General features: G+C 34.8%; 1 protein-coding gene and 1 pseudogene across 1 annotated transcript in view; one reads left to right on the forward strand and one right to left on the reverse strand.

Moving 5' to 3' along the window:
- Positions 1-19,438, reverse strand: part of STK31 (serine/threonine kinase 31) — a 73,105-nt gene extending 53,667 nt beyond the window's left edge. The window contains exons 1-5 of the mRNA XM_033088928.1: positions 19,399-19,438; positions 19,259-19,311; positions 16,887-16,985; positions 12,224-12,298; positions 3,602-3,760 (exon numbers count right to left, since the gene is read on the reverse strand). Of these exons, the coding sequence (XP_032944819.1) occupies positions 3,602-3,760; positions 12,224-12,298; positions 16,887-16,985; positions 19,259-19,311; positions 19,399-19,426 (414 nt within the window). The 5' untranslated portion in view covers positions 19,427-19,438. The remainder of the gene's footprint in view (positions 1-3,601; positions 3,761-12,223; positions 12,299-16,886; positions 16,986-19,258; positions 19,312-19,398) is intronic.
- Positions 1,626-2,183, forward strand: LOC117012562 (60S ribosomal protein L17-like; annotated as a pseudogene).
- Positions 19,439-19,882: the final 444 nt, after the last annotated feature.

Here is a 19,882-nt window from a genome sequence, read left to right on the forward strand (position 1 = left end):
ATCAATTAAATGCCCTAGAATAATTTTTTTTAAATCAAGCAGACTGTGTTGACCATTTTGGCCCCAACTAAATATAATGGTGTCCTGAGGAGCTACAGCACATAAAAATGAATTTTGGTATCTAGAAAAACTGAATTTGGTATCTAAGATTCAACAAAATTTTAAAAATAGTTTCACTCTGGTTTTAAAGACAGACAAGAGCAGGAGCAAAAACCAGAAACTCAAAGCACAAAATATCAATTTTTTAAACAATAAATTGAAATTATAGAATACGAGATGTTAGAAATCCTAAATTCAAAACCCTCTTAAACAGAATTTTATTTAAGGGAGTAACACTTGCACAACTGGCCTATGAGAAGCCAAAAGAGAAATTAGGTACTTACTAACTTTTAATTATTGATTATCTATCCTGTCCACTGAGCACAGATATATCTGAAACATATTTGGGATTGGAAGATATCTTGAGATTTAATTTTAATAAGGATTTGCTTACAGCTCCAGAATACTGAAATTCCTAAAAGTACTTTGATACACTCTAACCACAAAGACACAACCCTGAACTTGGAACACATTCTGAATTTTCCTAAATTCTAACTAACAAAAATAATGACAGAGAATATGACACATGGGTATTTTAATATTATACTTTATCATAAATATATATCCTACATATTCTCTTTTCAATGTCAAATATTTAATTTTATAGAAAGAAATGTGTTACATTTCCCATTAAATCCTGTGTGCTGAATACATATATATATATATATATATATATATATCATACATATACAAACATATGTATGTGTATGTATTTTTTAAACATATTTAGTTATTTAAAAGGTGTAAAATTTACCTTTCAAATAAATCTGGCCATTGATTTAGAATGAGTTTTCAATCATTAAAAAAAGATAATGTCACTTTTGTAAGATGTTTCCCAGACTGGTAAGCTTTATTCAGAAACAAGAAAGCATTATTTGCTTTCTACTTTAGTCTACCTTACCTTGTCTGGATGTATTAGAAAACAGACTAACAGGCATTTAAACTCTTAAACCCAAATTTCAATCTCTAGCTCTCATTCTCTGAGTCTGCATAAAACTTTTCAAGTAAGAAAAGCATTTAGGACATAATTAAATCTTTGTTTTATCTTCAGCAATGTGTACCCATGATTCTGAGTATCCATTTCAACTGCAATAGCATAGTTGTGACAGTGTTGGTTTAAAAATGTGCTGAAGGTGTATTTCAATGCCAGGATACACTTTTTTTTTTTTTTAACTGAATAGCTAGTATTCATTCGTTTGTTCAAATGCTAAATAAATTGGATGCTCATGTACCACCTAACAGGTCAGAGAAAATTAGGCATAGAAAAATAAATAAAATACTTCCCTCTACCGAGACAGTCTTGTCTCTACCAAGTGCACTATCTGTGAGGAGGAAAAAATTACAGCTCGACCTGTCTTATACATGGAGTGACTAAAACAGCTGCAGGGGAATGGATGGTGGGTATTAGCAAAGACTTTATATAGAAAATTACATTTCAGCCTTGAGCTAAGAATTAATGGTTAATCATGAGCTTCCTAATAAGACTTTTAGCTCTTCCCGTAAGCGGCCTGAGGTGATCTCTGAAAATGGTTCACTACTCACCTGACCCAGAGAACCCCACAAAATCATGTAAATTGAAAGGTTCAAATCTCTGGGTTCATTTTAAGAACTCTCATGAAACTGCCCAGGCCATCAAGGGTATGCATATTCAAAAAGCCACCAAGTATCTAAAGGATGTCATGTTATAAAAGCAATTCCGTGTGCCATTCCGTCGCTACAATGATGGAGTTGGGAGGTGTGCCCAGGCCAAATAGTGGGGCTGGACCCAGAGTCAGCAGCCCAAAGAGAGGGCAGAATTTTTACTGCACATGCTTGAAAATGCGGAGAGTAATACTGCACTTAAGGGTTTAGATGGAGACTCTCTGGTCACTGAGCACAGCCAGGTGAACAAAGCTCCCAAGATGCAGCGCAGAGCTTACAGAGCTCACAGGCGGGTTAACAGATACATGAGCTCTCCCTGCCACAGTGCGATGATCCTCACTGAAAAAGGGCAGATTGTTCCTAAACCAAAAGAGGAGGCTGTACAGGAGAAAAAGATCTCCCAGAAGAAACTGAAGAAACAAAAACTTATGGCCCAGGAGTAAATTCAGCATCAAATAAATGCTAATGAAAGTAAAAATAAATAAATAAATAACTTTTATTCCAGAAAACATTCATTTTGCTAATTATAGTGAACACAACTCCAATCTACAATCTTTTTACTGAACTTAAGCATGCAAATACAAACAGTACCACCTATTAACAGTCTATGAAGCATTCAAAACATTGTCAATTACTGAAGTTTATTCCTTCAGTTCCAAAATTAACTTTTAAAAATGACTTTTTTCTTGATTCATGTTTGTTTCAATCAACATAAATTTTATATCACCTTACTATGAGAATAGCAACAAACTTGAGTTCTAGCCCTAGCTCAGCCCTAATTAGCTTTATGACTTTTAAAAAAGTCATTTAATTGAGATTAGATTAAGGTGTATAAATTTAAGACTCTAGGGTTCTAACCATGCAAGCAGTTCAAAACAAAATTCTACCTTGGTCTAAACATTTATATTAAAGAAAAAAGTTAATAAACTTTAGATTTTAAACCAAAAATATAGAGTGTAGCTTTACAATATATGCTTTACGTTTATTAGTCTGAGTTCTAATTACAGAAATGTTTCTTATAAATAACTACAGTGCAGACAAAACTACACCCAATAGCCTACAAGATTCTCAAAAAACGGGGTAAATAGAAGGTTTCCAAATTTTACTGTTCCGTATAGTACTGATTAAGTCATTTTTCACGTAAGTCATTTGAGCTGCTAAGAAAAATACAAATCTCATTATCATAATACTTTGCAATGTAATATCCCCTCAATAGCAATAACACTCACCAAAAGAACATCATTATTGCACAGATTTAACAGGTAGAATTCCTGTAAAACAACCCCTGAAATTATCAGATGTCTTCCAGAATTAGGTTACTAACCCAAAATTTAATGGAAATGAATACAAACTAGAATCTACATTAGCAGAACATCACTGCCAATTACCAAATCAAACAGTATTGAGCCTCTGCCAATATGATAAAATCTGTTTCATTTACAACTCCACTAATTTCAAATTTGTGGTATTTATGGCCATAGCCATGTTAAAGATCATTTTTAGTTAATAAAATACTTTCTTAAAAGCAAAAGACAACAGAATAACTATATTCATCATTTTTTCCATCATATGAGACTATCCTTTTAAGCTTTCACATCAGAAGAAACTATTTACATTTATTATACAAATATATATATACACATATAGATCACTTTTATCTGATCATCAAGATATTTACCTAGCAAAAGATGAACACAAATGTATCATATTTGCTTTTGAATTATCCTATAATTCAAATTTATCACTAATTTATACAGGTTTTTTACATTAAAGAAAATTAGTGGAATTTAACTACACATAGTTTGTTTCAAGCACATAGTTTTACTTCCATTAACAAGAAATATTTAAAAATCTGACTTGCCTGATCAAACTGGCTAACTTCTTGGCCAGAAGGAATCCGTAATCCCCAAAGTCTATACTTTTTGGCAACACTAGAAAATTGCAAATCCGAAGGAATCTCCACTATATCAGATCGATCTAGAATTTCAGTATTTCCATAGTCAATGTATCTGACCTGACACTGGGGAAAAAAATGAAATAAATACTGATATGGCACTTAGATTAAATATCTCCAAAGAAACCACCAACATGTTGCTTTCTGTTAATTATCTATAAATCAAGATAACATTTTACCTCAAATTGACAAAATGTATTCAGAAATGAAAGCACCCACAATATTCTCAAAATGAGGATAGTTTGACTAGTACCAAACAGTACTACTACCAACAGTACCATTTCTTAGTTTGGCTTTTTTTTAAAACTGGTATTTAAGTAAACAAATCTATGAAGGTTATGGCCCTCTCCTATCTCAAATGTTAAAATCAATCAACATTCTTAAATTCAAGTTAGAAACAATAAAATCTGAAAAGGCAAAGTTATCAAACTTCCTTTGATAAAATTAAACCCACTTCAGCTTTTAGACCTTGGAAATGAATCAAATTCTCCCTTAACTCCAGATCTATATCTGTTTAAAAAGTAAAAAAGAAAAACAGTTTATTGTAAGGTCAAAGTCATCTTGCCTTTTAATTTAAAAAGATAAAGCCAAATCAAAAACAAATGCAAAATATCATTTCCAGTTGTCAAACTGTGGGGAAAAAGTCTATTTCACTAAAATAAACCATTACCTACAACAGTAATAAATCATGAGATTTTGTTTTTAAATCTATTTGGAACATTACTCCAAGTGTTTAATCTTATCATCTTATTACACCAAGAAAAATATTTACAAAATTATGTATTATAAAATAGTTTAAATCCAGGGAAGCCACCATAAGGAAAGAAAACTATAAAAGAAAGCCTAAAGAGATACTTTTACACAGCCTGCAACGTACAATTGTCACCAAACAGCTATTCAGAATCCCCTCTCTACAAATCCCATTAAAAATCTCCCACAAATTCAAAAATAAAATAGCTAAACACAAAGAGAATTCATCACATTTAACCAAGGCATGAGAAAGTCGCAACCAATATTCATTATTAACAATATGCACATCAACTAAGTAAAAGATAAACATAACTTCAGGATCAATAAAATGTTTTCCTACTGAAACTTAATAGAATGAACCTTTAAAAGTTACTCAGCAAAAATTAAACATAATTATTAAGAACTGAGGTACAAAATGGTGGCATGAGGTGAGCCTCTGTAAAGCTCCCCTGGAATTTACAACTAATCGAACAACAATAACTCCACAAAGGACTCCCTGCACAGCAGACAGGCAAGACAAGGAGGCCCACTGCTGAATTCACCTAAAGGTGGGCGAATTGCACAAGCGGGGGAGGAGGGAAGGGAGAAGTGCAGAGACAGAACCGCGCGGGCGCAGGACGCAGACCTAGCTCAGTGCTCCGTGCTTGCTGCCTCCCGGAACTACCGCAGCTGTGGGAGAGGGAAGAACTCGGACTGCTAGGGCTCCGCTTATGGCCCACAGGGCTGAGGGGGCAGCATATAACACGGCTGAACCCAACGCTCACGGCAGAGACCTCGGAGAAAAGACTGAGGGAAGAAGGCTGAAAATGGTGGTTCAAGCCCTCACTGCCGAGCAGAGAACGGAAGCCTTGGGCATTGAGACTAGCCGCCCTCTCCCTACCCTCCCAGAGCTCATCCCGCCCCCACTTGCCCAGTGCTGGAAGCGGAATGGTGGCAGTGTCAGATCAAAGGAACAGAATATTTGCTGTTCTGAGAACTGTGGACCGCAGACACAGATTCATAGCCCAACTAGTTCCGGCAAAGGGAAGGGAGGTGTGGAAGCAGGACCGGCTGTGGTGGTGGTCGCTGCCATTGCTCTGGACCACCTCTCACAACTCACCCTGCCCCTGGACCCACCTATCTGGGTGGATCCCTGCAGGAGTAAACAGAACTACTGAAACATATGGGCTCTGAATCTGGTGCAGGAAGAGCTTTGGAACTTCAAAAGCTCTCCGCATACCCACACGGACACTGCTCCCTGTGACCCAGGCGCACTATTAACAGAGGAGAAGCCCGTCTCCCAGGGAATCCCCCATTGTGTGAGACGCTGGAATAGTGCAGAGAAAACATAGCACTATCGTGTAAGAGAGAAAAAAAAGGCTGCAGTCGGAGAGAAAATAAAACATTCTACCAACAAGTACTGGAAAACGAAAGACCTCCTCCTATCAACCTGTTGCAGACCACTCCTGTAGATGTCTAGGAAGAGAAATAATAAATCAGTAATTGCCATGAATAACCAAGGCAACAAGACAGCTCAGAACAAAAGTGAAAAGTCTCCAGAAAAGGAACTTAAAGATATGGAAATATGTGACTTAAATGACAGAGAATTCAAGATCGCAGTTCTGAAAAAACTCAACGAGATGCAAGAAAACGCAGAAAGGCAGTTTAATGAACTCAGAAACACAATCAAAGAACAACATGAGCATTTTATGAAAGAGATTGAAATTTTAAAAGAGAACCAAATAGAATTTCTGGAGATTAAGAACGCAATAGAAGAAATTAAGAATGAAATAACCAGCTTAGGTAGTAGAGTTGACCACATGGAGGAAAGAATCAGTGACATCGAAGATAGAAACCTGGAAATTACACGATGGAAAAAGAAAGAGACTTAAGACTTAAAAGAAATGAAAGAACTCTACAAGAACTTTCTGACTCCATCAGAAAGAGCAATATAAGAATAATGGGCATACCAGAAGGAGAAGAAAGAGAGAAGGGAACAGAGAATATATTTAAACAAACTGTCGATGAGAACTTCCCAAACTTGTGGACAGAACTGGATCCTCGAATCCAAGAAGCAAATAGAACACCTAATTACCTCAATCCGAACAGGCCTTCTCCAAGGCACATTGTATTGAAGCTGTCTAAAATCAACGACAAAGAAAGAATCCTCAAGTCAGCCAAGGAAAAGAAGACGGTAACCTACAAAGGAAAGCCCATTAGATTATCATCAGATTTTTCAGCAGAAACTCTACAAGCCAGGAGGGAGTGGAACCAATACTCAAACTATTGGAAGAGAGAAATTATGAGCCAAGAATAATATATCCAGCAAAGATATCCTTTAGATATGAAGGAGGAATAAAGACCTTTCCAGACATACAGAAGCTGAGGGAATTTTCTAATACACGACCTGCACTCTACACTTTAGTGTGCCTAGAAATACTAAAGGAGGCTATTCGACCACCATCAACAGGGACAATTTGTGGCAACCAAAACATAAAAACGGGGAGAGTAAAGGCCTGAACCGGAATATGGGAATGGAGAAAGTAAGCGTGCTGAAGAAAATGGAATACTCTAAATATCAAACTTTCTTTTACATAAACTTAAGGGTAACCACTCAAAAAAAATCCAGAACTGAAATATATACTGTAATAAAAGAAGAAACAGAGGGAAACATCATAGAATACCACCACACAGAAATAATAGACAACAACAAAAAGGCAAAGAAACAATGGAGACACAGCCTTACCAGAAAACTAAAGATAGAATGACAGGAAATCCTAACATATCAATAATCACCCTAAATGTAAATGGACTGAACTCACCAATAAAAAGGCACAGAGTAGCAGATTGGATCAAAAAACTAAACCCAACCATATGCTGTCTCCAAGAGACACAGCTCAGCTACAAGGACAAGCATAGACTCAACATGAAAGGATAGAAATTGACACTCCAAGCAAATGGTACCCAGAGAAAATCAGGTGTAGCCATAATGATATCAGATGAAACAGACTTCAGGGTGAAAAAGATAACAAGAGACAAAGATGGACATTTCATAATGGTAAAGGGGACTATACAACAAGAAGACATAACAGTCATCAATATTTATGCCCCCAATCAGGGAGCACTGAAATATACCAAGCAACTACTAACAGAACTAAAGGGAGAAATTGACCAAAACACAATTATACTAGGGGAACTAAATACATCACTGACAGCTATGGCTAGATCATCCAAACAGAAAATAAATAACGAAAAAGCAGCCCTAAATGACACATTAGATGAAATGGACATAATTGACATAAATAGAGCACTTCATCCTAAAACATCAGACTACACATTCTTTTCTAGTTTACATGGAACATTTTCAAGGATAGACCATCTATTGGGACATAAAATCAGCCTCAGCAAATTTAAGATTGAAATCATACCAAGTATATTCTCTGATCACAAGGCTTTGAAATTGGATATCAACAGCAAAAAGAAAGCAGAAAAAAAACACAAATACATGGAGATTAAACAACATACTTTTAAAGAACGACTGGGTCAAGAAGAAATTAGAGGAGAGATCAAAAGATACATAGAAACAAATGACAATGAAAATACATCCTATCAAAATTTTTGGGATGCAGCGAAAGCAGTTTTAAGAGGGAAATTTATATCACTACAGGCCTATCTCAAGAAACAAGAAAAATCCCAAATAAATAACCTCATGTTACACCTTAAAGAACTAGAAAAAGAAGAACAAGTGAAACCCAAGGTCAGCAGAAGAAAGGAAATAACAAAAATCAGAGCAGAACTAAATGAAATAGAGAACAAAAAGACAATAGAAAAAATTAATGTGACAAAGAGCTGGTTCTTTGAAAAGATTAACAAAATTGACAAACCCTTGGCTAGACTCACTAAGATAAAAAGAGAGAAGACACTAATTAACAAAATCAGAAATGGAAAAGGGGCAGTTATCACAGACACCACAGAAATACAAAGGATCATCAAAGAATACTATGTAGGACTATATGCCACCAAATTCAATAACCTAGAAGAAATGAACAAGTTCTTAGAACATATAGCCTTCCAAGGCTGAACCATGAAGAACTGGAAAATCTAAACAGACCGATCACCAGTTAAGTAAATTGAATCAAGTCATCCAAAACCTTCCCAAAAGCAAAAATCCGGGACCAGATGGCTTCATTAGTGAATTCTACCAAACCTTCAAAGAGGATCTAATACCAATCCTGCTCAAACTCTTCCAAAAAATTGAAGAAGAGACAGTACTCCCTAACTCATTTTATGAGGCCAACATTACCCTGATACCAAAACCTGCTAAGGACAACACAAAAAAAGAAAACTACAGGCCAATATCTCTGATGAATACAGATGCAAAAATCCTAAACAAAATTCTAGCAAATCGAATACAACAATGCATTAAGATTATTTATCACGACCAAGTGGGATTCATCCCCTAGGCACAAGTATGATTCAACATCCGCAAATCCATCAATGTGATACATCACATAAACAAAATAAAGGACAAAATCATATGATTATATCAATTGATGCAGAAAAAGCATTTGACAAGATACAACATCCATTTATGATTAAAACACTTAATAAAATAGGTATAGAAGGAAAATACCTTAAAATAATAAAGGCCATATATGAAAAGCCCTCAGTTAATCTCATAATTAATGGTGAAAAACTGAAGCCCTTTGCTCTACGTTCAGGAACACGACAGGGCTGTCCCCTATCACCTCTGCTTTTCAACATAGTGTTGGAAGTCCTTGCCAGAGCAATCAGGCAAGAGAAATAAAAGACATCCAAATTGGAAATGAAGAAGTTAAATTATCACTCTTTGCAGATGACATGATGCTATATATAGAAAACCCTAAAGACTCCACCAAAAAGCTATTAGAAACGATCAACGAATACAGTAAAGTTGCTGGCTACAAAATCAATATACAAAATTCCATTGCATTCCTATATACTAACAATGAAATCTCAGAAAAAGAAATACAAAAAACAATTCCTTTTGCAATTGCAGCAAAAAGAATAAAATACCTAGGAATAAACTTAACCAAGGATGTGAAGGACCTATATGCTGAAAACTGTAAGACATTTTTGAAAGAAATTGAAGAAGACACAAAGAAATGGAAAGACATTCCGTTGCTCATGGATTGGAAAAATCAACATAGTTAAAATGGCCATATTACCCAAAGCAATATACAGATTGAATGCAATCCCCATCGAAATCACAATGGCATTTTTTAAAGAAATAGAACAAAAATTCATCAGATTTGTTTGGAACCACAAAAGACCCCAAATAGCCAAAGCAATCTTAAAAAAAAAGAACAATGCTGGAGGTATCACACTCCCTGACTTCAGCTTGTACCACGGGGCAACAATAATCAAAACAGCATGGTATTGGCAGAAAAACAGACACATAGACCAATGGAATAGAATTGAGAACCCAGAAATAAAACCAAATACATATGGACAGATAATTTTTGACAAAGAAGCTAAAAACATACAACGGAGGAAAGACAGCCTCTTCAATAAATGGTGCTGGGAGAATTGGAAAGCTACGTGCAAAAGAATGAAACTGGACTGCTATCTGTCACCATGTATCAAAATTAATTCAAAATGGATCAAAGACTTAAGCATAAGACATGACACAATAAACTGCATAGAAGAAAACACAGGTACTAAACTTATGGACCTTGGGTTCAAAGAGCATTTTATGAATTTGACTCCAAAGGCAATGGAAGTAAAAGCTAAAATAAACGAATGGGACTATATGAAACTTAAAAGTTTCTGCACAGCAAAAGAAACCATCGACAAAATAAAGAGGCAACCAACTGAATGGGAGAAGGTTTTTGCAAACAGTGCCTCCAGTAAGGGGCTAATATCCAAAATATACAAGGAACTCATGAAACTCAACAACAAAAAAAACAAACAACCCAATTGAAAAATGGGTAGAGGACCTGAAGAGTCATTTCTCCAAAGAGGACATACAAATGGCAAATAGACATATGAAAAAATGCTCAACATCATTAATCATCAGAGAAATGCAAATAAAAACCACAATAAGATATCACCTCATCCCAGTCAGAATGGCTATCATCAACAAGACAAATAGTAACAAGTGTTGGAGAGGCTGTGGAGAAAAAGGAACCCTCATACACTGTTGGTGGGAATGCAGACTGGTGCAGCCGTTATGGAAGGCAGTGTGGAGGTTCCTCAAAAACTTACGAATAGAATTACCATATGACCCAGCAATCCCTCTCCTGGGTATCTACCCAAAAAATCTGAAAACATTTATACACAAAGACAGGTGTGCTCCAATGTTCACTGCAGCTTTGTTTACGGTGGCCAAGACATGGAAACAACCAAAATGTCCTTCGATAGATGAATGGATAAAGAAGTTGTGGTATATATACATAATGGAATACTATTCGGCAGTAAGAGAAGATGATATAGGAACATTTGTGACAACCTGGATGGATCTTGAGAGTATGATGCTAAGCGAAATAAGTCAGACAGAAAAAGCAGAGAACCATATGATTTCACTGATATGTAGTATATAAACCAAAAACAACAAAAGAACAAGACAAACAAATGAGAAACAAAAACTCATAGACACAGACAATAGTTTAGTGGTTACCAAGGGTAAGGGGGTGGGGGGTGGAAGATGAGGGAAAGGGGGATCAAATATATGGTGATGGAAGGAGAACTGATTCTGGGTGGTGAACACACAATTGGATTTATAGATGATGTAATACAGAATTGTACACCTGAAATCTATGTAATTTTACTAACAATTGTCACTCCAATAAATTGGAAAAAAAAAAAAAAAAAAGAACTGAGGTACAAACCCTGTTTGAGAAGTGTCCTGGAAACTGATTTGGAAAGCAAGGATTTTTTGAGGAGTGCACTAACCATTTGCCTTTCCCAGGCCGCTGTTCTACCCTAGATCCTGAACTTGAGCTGTAGCCACCAGCCAGCCTCCAGCTAGCCCCCGTCATTCAGATTGGCACATGCCAATAACTTAATCTATCCTGTTGCTACTGTTTCTTCTGATAGGGATTTTTGTACGATTGGTTTTTTCATATTGACAAAAACTTATTCTTTGAAAGCCAGGGAGGATTGTGCCAGCAACCAAGGACCTCAGTTTACTCCTCAATCAGGTTTGTCTTCCTACTGCAAGTTTTATAGGTCTACCTGTCTCTTGTTAGGTGTGCCACTAAATGGTGTATAGACAGAAGCTTACCACTCCCTAGATTCTCGATTCAATATATTCTGCAATATCTATCACATTCTTAAAGCTATCAGTCCATCTCTACATTTCAAAAGAGGACTTTGTAGCCACCAGTATTTAATGGTAAGATTTGGTACAGCAAATTAAAATCTAAAAATTCAACTTAAATGTTTTTAAGAAAAAGCAAAAATATAAAGTGAAAATTACCCATGTAAAAACAAAAAATGAGAACTGAATACAAAGAACCAACTAGTTACCAAAAATAATCCACAAATTATGTAATCTATTCGTGGACAATCTGGGGTGTCCAAGTTATATAACAACTTAAATTCAGAAGAATGTTCTCAAATCTGACCTGAATTTTTTTAGGCAATTCATTTCTTTTATGTTCACCAGGGGAAAAAAAACGTATGTTTTAATCAGTTTACAAGTTCATTGAACCAGATTTTATTACTACTATGAATAAGCAATGAAGGGCTAAATAAGCATCAAATTTTAGAACCACAATAAACGTTCCTCAGGGCAAAAGAACTGAACACTGTTCCTGCCTTTTCATCATTGACGAATTTCAGTACTTTGCATCTGTACCAACATTTATCTTCAGAAAATAATCCACCATAAATCTACAGAGAGAAAAAAAAAGGAAAATTATTTGACATTTTAATGAATCAAAGCATGCTAACTAGATAAGAATAATGGTTAGCATTTATTAAGCACTTACTATTTGTCAATAAGCACTTTATATATAACTTATTTTATTCTCACAACAACCCTATGAGGCAGGTACTTTGTTTTCACCATTATATGCCCAATAGTCATAAGCTAGTAAACAGCAGAACCAGGATTCAAACTAAGGCAATCTGACCTCAGAGTCCATTATGCTATTCTGCCTCTCCAAAAAAGGGAGGAGGAAAGACATAAAAAACAGGAAACTCACACAGAAGGCACAAATTAGCGTTTTCATATTCTTTTTAGATGTATGCACCCCTGCATTCATTAAAGCATTATTTACAATAGCCAAGATATGGAAGCATCCTAGGTGTCCATCAATACATAAATGGATAAAGAAGATACATGAATGGATAAAGCATAGATGACATACAATGGACTATTACTGAGCCTTAAGAATGAAATCTTGTCATTTGTGACAACATGGATGAACCCAGAGGGTATTACGCTAAGTGAAATAAGTCAGATAAAGACAAATAAATATCGTATTATTTCACTTATATGTGGAATCTAAAAAACAAAATAAAGGAACAAACAGATCCAAACTCATAGATACAGAGAACAAACTGATGTTTGGGGGGGTGGGCAAAAAGCGTGAAGGGATTAAGTTCAGAGTTCCAGCTTTGAAATATTTAAATAAGTCATGGGGATGTAATGTACAGCATAGGGAATATAGTCATTAATATCATAATAACATTGTATAGTGTCAGATGGTTACTAGACTTATCATGGTGATCACTTCATAAGCAATATAAATGTCTAATTACTATGGTGTAAACCTGAAACTAATACAATATTGTATGTCAACTACACTTTAGTTAAAAAAAAAGGTACAAACATCAAAGACTTGAAATCATGCCATTTCAATGTATGAAAACATAACTAGTAAAATTAATTGCTAAAACATAAAAATGCCAAGTACATGCCACTTAAGTCTAATTCTCAACCATGGTGAGATCCATATGTCCTACCAGCCAAAAAAGATTTTTATACTTCTTACTTTATATATAAGGACTTTAGAGCTATTATGTGGACAAAAGTAAATTATATAATATCCTTAATACTGAACTTTCATTTATTTTAAATTTATAATTTACTTTAGTTTAATAAAATAACAAAAAGAGGAGGTGGCCAGTTAGCTCAGTTGTTACAGCATGGTGCTGATAACACCAAAGTTGCCGGTTCCATCCCCACATGGGCTACTGTGGGCTGCACCCTCCTTTAAAAAAATTAAAATAAAATAAAGAGGAAAATGTATATACTTGAAGTCAATTCCTTAACCTCAGCACCACTGACATTTGAGACAGGCTAATTCTTTGCAAGAGGTGAGCGGGAATGGTTGTCTATCCACTGTAGGATGTTTAGCTTCATTCCCCCCGAGTCTCCACCCACAAGATACCAGTAATACCCCCTCAAGTTGTGACAACCAAAAAGGTCTCCAGACATTGCAAAAATGTCTCCTCAGAGTGGGAGTGGAAAATACAAAATCACCCCACATTGATAACCACTTTGAATCATTCATTCTCAATGAGGGAAATATATTCCCAAGGGAGTGAAAACTCGTCCTTGGGGGTGGGGGAGCCTATCTTAGATATTACAATGGCTTGTAGCCCTCCAAAGTTCAATCCTACCTGACAACACCAACAGATATACAGTTTATCTATGCTGTTAAAACATTCTCAGGGAAACAGAACCATTAGGGAAAACATGCCTTAGAAGGGCATAATTAAAAAAAGGTTGAGGAACACTGCTTTAAGTGACAGAGTATAAAATTAATTTTAAGTGTATCACACTGAACTAGGACAAATTCACAGATTTTAAAGCAAAAAGGAAGACAGTGTGAAACGTAAAAATCCTCAACTCCCCAAAGCAAAAATGTACAAATCAAGTCAGACACACAAATGGATATCTAGCAAAGCAAATGCCATAAAGGACAGGTATATTCAAGTAGCACTTGACTCTGGTTTCCTCAGCTATCATTCAACAGCTGGAGGGCAAGAGAGGGCACAAATGGCATGGTACCCTCTCCCAACAATCTTACTTCATTTTTCAGCAAGCAAACATGTTTAAGCAGCAAAAATAGCTGATAATCTACAGTCCTATTCAATTTCAAACTCTGCAAAACATCATATTATCTTTAGTTAAGACTTTGTAATAATATGCCTATAAAATGAACAGCAGAATATAAGCCAAGTGATAGAAATGGTGTATCACTGCAACCCAGTCCAGGTAGGAACAGAGCTGAGACCCAAGCGTGTTAAGGAAGCTGACGTTCTTGACTCTGCTGGTGAGCATGATCACAACCATCATAAATACAAGTCTCTCCCAAATAGATTTATTTGTGTCTATAACATAATCCCATCGTGCCTGGTCCCAATCTTCTCCTCTCACAACTCCACTATTCATAGCCCATGACCTGTCTACATGGTGAGAGGGACAGAACCATTCAATCACTAAGGAAAATTTACAAAGTACAATCCATTCATGGATAATCAGAAGTGACTGAGTAATCATTAACACTGAGAAGTCTATTATTGAAACTAGTTTGAATTTTTTGTAAAGCAACTATCTATTTTTCATTCAACAGAGGAAAAGCAGGCATGTCTTAATTTTTAACACTATTAAAGATGGTCATTGACTACCAGAATGCCAAAAAAAAAAAAAACCTAAAAACTAAAAATTTCATTACCTTATCCATTCTGATGTTCAACTCCAAGTTACATTGCTTCCTTCCTTCTAAATTTCTTCTTTTACACATTTTTATATATGCCATTGGGATTTTAATTATTTTAAAATAGAGGCATGTTATTAAAAGAAAATCGAAGTATACCAAAAGGGATAAAGAATAAGACTTTCTTCCCAACATTCCTCAACATGCACTCTGAAAATAATTTTACATTAATACTTTTTACATATATACTAGATTATATGTTTATGCTTTATTTACACAAATGGGCTCGTTTTATACATACTATTTTGCACCTAATTCCACAGCAAAAGAGACCTACCTCCGTCATTTAAATAACTAGAGCATGGAGCTGGTTAAGGCAAGCGAGGCACCCAGCGCATAAAATTTAAAGAGGCATTCACTCTAAGCTACCAAGCCTGCACCACCATAAATGCCTCCTTAAATTTCATGTTTACCTTACCATAGTATCAGTCCCAAAAATGATTATTTAGTATTCCAAAACAAGGATCTACCACAATTCATTAATTATTGCAATACAGGGTAACAGTTAAGGAAGTGGGCTCTGTGAGTTTGAATACTTGAACCACTATTAACTACCTGGTAACTTTCATAAGGTTATCCTAGCTGTGCCTCAAGACAAACAACTTTGAAAATGGGGAAAAGATTTAAATAGGCATGTCACAAAAAAAGATACCCAAATGATCAATAAAATTATGAAAACATGCTTAAGTTCAGTACCCATCAGGAAAATAAAATTAAAATCACAAGTTAACACTACATACTGGCCAGAATGGCTAAAATTAAAAAGACTGACAATGCAAAGGATTGGTGTGGACATGGAGGAACTGGAACTCTCACACTTCGCTGGTAAAAACACAAATTGTTTTGATACTGTTTGCCAAACGGTTTGGCCAGTAGCTACTAAAGAAAACCATGCTTACCCTACAACTTAGCAATTCTACTCCTAAGTATATACTCAAAAAAAATGTTAATACTCATACACCCAACAGAAGGCTTGTATAAAAATTTCATAGCAGTTTTATGCACAATAGCCAAAAATTACAAACAATCCAAATGTCCATAAAGGGAGAACAAATAAATTGTGATATATTTATACAATGAAATAATGCATAGCTAGAAAAAGAACAAATTACCAATATACCAATACACACAATAATATGGATGAAATCTCAAAAAATATGCTGAACAAAAGAAGCCAGATATATATTAAAAGTACATTATTATATGATTTAAGAACTGGAAAATGAATCTATGGTGATAGAAGCCAGAACAATGATTAACTCTCTTAGGAAGACTACTGACCATGAAATGACTGAGAAGAGACCTGAGAATATTTTCTGGGGTGATGGAACTGTATCTTGATCTCAGTGGTGATTATACAGATGCATACATATGTAAAACCTCATCAGGCTGTATACTTAAGAGATACACATTTTACTGTATGTAAGTTATACCTTAGTTAAAAAAAACAATCATCAAATTGTTCTCCATATAGATATCTCTTACAGATTTTTTTGTGAATCACTGTCAGAGGCAAGGATTCTGTTTTGTTCACCATTGTGTATACTCAATGCTTAACACAGTGCCTGGTACATAGCAGATACGCCATAGTATTTTTGAAAGAATAAATTTATTATGACTATAGTTTACACAAACTCTAAAATTTTTCCTCTTTCTTTCAAATACATCAAAAATTTCAAAAACTGTAAAATTTAAAATATAGGAAAGATAATAGGAGAGATGGAATAATTATATCAAAGAATATGGCTCACCTTCTTTAGATCAAGATTCCCAAAAACTGAATTGGCATGGGGACAAACTTCAGACAGTGAGCAACCAATCTTCATAATATCCTTATTTCTATTGATACTCTAGAAGAAAGAACAGATATAGTACAAGATTCAGTAAATTATTTGACAGTGTTACACAATTAAGGGTCTAAGCATAATACTTAAAAATTTGGAGAGCATTAAAAATTAAATTTTTATGTCAGTGTTTTTTCATAATTCAAATGAGTTCTTTATAAGAAATGGGACTAGGTTATAGAAAATATTTACTTCCCAATGAGTTCAAATTCCTTGAAATTCAAACCAAGATACTAAATATTATGAAATCATATGAAGAGGTAACTTTAAACAATTGTCTCTGGCTTTTACTTTAGATCAAATTATAATTGCTCAAAATGAATAGCATATTTTGGCCAAATGACACGGGTCTTCTCACATATTTGTTGTTGTGTAAAGGTAATGATGTAAAAACAATTTCAAAATGTACACATTCCTCTGTACACAAATTAAAGCTCTTTCAAATAAAAGTGGAAGTCAAATACTTAAGATTCCTTCAGCTGCCACTCATCCAACTAAGTCTACCAAAAATTCTGAAGTGTTCTCACGTAAGTGGCTTATCTGGCAGAAATCCAAGTGGCAGAAAAACAGAGAATATACATGAGCAGATCTCCATCTTGATCTGTCTACATATATTTCTAAATCTCTATTTACTCTTCATCTATATCCCATCCCAACCCCAAATTTTACAGTTTGCGTCTTGAAATCATTCAATTCACATGGATGTCCTTAGTAGTTTTAATCTTTTCATCCATTAGACACATTTCCTAACTTTTTTAATTGTGTTTAAATTTCTACAGGGGCTTCAACTTCACGACTGAAATCAGAGTTTGGCAAATTATTGGCCTCTGACACCCATTTTGATAAACAAAGTTTTAATGGATCACTGCGACACCTATCTCTTTATGTATTGTCTAGGGCTGCCTTTGCACTACAATGGCAGAGTTAATAAGAGCTGAACAGCTGTGACAGACTCTGTTTATATTTTAAGGTTTACATAGCCCACAAACCTTAAAATATTTCCTATCTAATCTTTTACAGAAAAAGTTTGCTAAAAAAAAAAAAAAAAGTTTGCTGACAACAGATTTCAAAAACTTAGTATGAAAAAAGGAAAATAAAATGTCTTGTTAATATATTTGTGCTGATTAGTTTGAAATAAAATTTTGTATATTTTGAGTTAAATAAAATATATTTATTAAGATTGATTTCACCTGCTTCTTTTTATGTGCAAGCTAAATTTTAAATTACTTATCTAGTTCACATTATATTTCTACTGGACAGTGCTGGTCTAGAAAACCTTTTTTAAGCTAATAAATGTTGTTCCTATATAATGAGTTTAAACATATAATTTATCATACAACCTGTTGAGAGGGACACAGGTGCTATTAATACAGAGACAAAGGGCAGAGAATCAGAACACATGGGCACCCTTTAGAAAATATATTCATAAGAAGAGACAAATTTGCCACTCGTTTTCTATGAATATCACCCTTCTACACTGTTTTTCTATACAGATTTAAGAACTCTGGGTTAATCATATTCTTCTATAATTTTTCTCCTGATAAACTCTATTTCCCACATTGTCAATTCACTCCACCACACACACACACACACACACACACACACACACAAAAGGAGTTCTAATGCTACAGAAAGTATAGAGAAATGTCATTCCCCTCCCTCCCATATCATGTGTAGTTCACAAAATTAAAAATTAGTGAGCACTTGTGTCCATTAGAGGGATGCCTTCTTAAATCCTGGAACATAGGGACTTCGGTGCCTTGTTTTGTATTTAAAACTGAGTAATTTATCTGACTTGAAGCCAGCCAACAGAAATTTACTAGTAATGTTCCATTACTGCTTCCAATTTTATGAGATACTATATCTCAAATTCCAAATTAAGCCATTAGAAAAAAATGACTATTTTAAAACTTAATCTTTCAAGAAACAATCTTATAAAAGACCCCTAGATGGAGCTATAACTTCACAAATATAACAGTTCTCACAATCTTTACGCAGCCTAGATTGTTGGTATTGAATTGAGTGTAATTCTGAAACCACAATTAAATTCTTGCTGTTTTCTTTATTTTACCTCAGTGTGTTTTGAGCATCCTACTCATAACTCAGGTGTTAACTTCCAGCTGTACCCACTTGTCCAACAATAATAACGATCAATAAAAATTAGGAATTGAGAATGACGATATATATATTCTGAAGTTTGTAATTTCTGTTTTTGTTGGGGACGACCTGTGTTAGTGGACGAAGGGGTGGGAGAGGAAATCAATCAGGCTTCGGTTTACCTGGGCCCAAAATGTTACTGCATCTTCCACGTGACTTCCAACCACATCTTCAACTAAACCAAATCACAATGCAAAGAAAATTAGAAATTACTCAAGATCATCTAGCTCTTACATCCAATAATAATTTTTAGTGCCAGTACCTTTATTATAATGTGTATCTTCATCCATTTGGACAATTCCTGAAAAACTAAAACAATTTGGTATCTTGAATTAATTAAGTTCTAATAATCTGTCCATTAACAGTGAATAAAGACTAAACCGTGTAATGTTCAAACTCCTACAAGTATGTTTTGTCCTAAACAATCAAAATTCAAACTCTATATTAAAAATGACCTCAAAGATATTTTCTTCAATAATTATTTTGAGTATGTTGCATTTTGCAATTTCATTCTATATCATCTCTACCTTTGAAATTATCTCTTAAGCCAGTCTTTTACAAATTTACACTAAAGTGGGTAATTCATGCATATTTTGATCAGTTACATAAATCAATACCTCGGAAAAACGTGCATATTCTTTTCAAATAATTGATGTCTTCCCAAAGCAAGAGTAGGACTTCCACAATTTAGACAAAAAGAAACACTACAAATATATATGGAACAAATGCTTCAGAGTGGTAATCCC

The sequence above is a fragment of the Rhinolophus ferrumequinum genome, chromosome 20 (genome assembly GCF_004115265.2).
Source record: "Rhinolophus ferrumequinum isolate MPI-CBG mRhiFer1 chromosome 20, mRhiFer1_v1.p, whole genome shotgun sequence".
NCBI lineage: Eukaryota > Metazoa > Chordata > Mammalia > Chiroptera > Rhinolophidae > Rhinolophus > Rhinolophus ferrumequinum.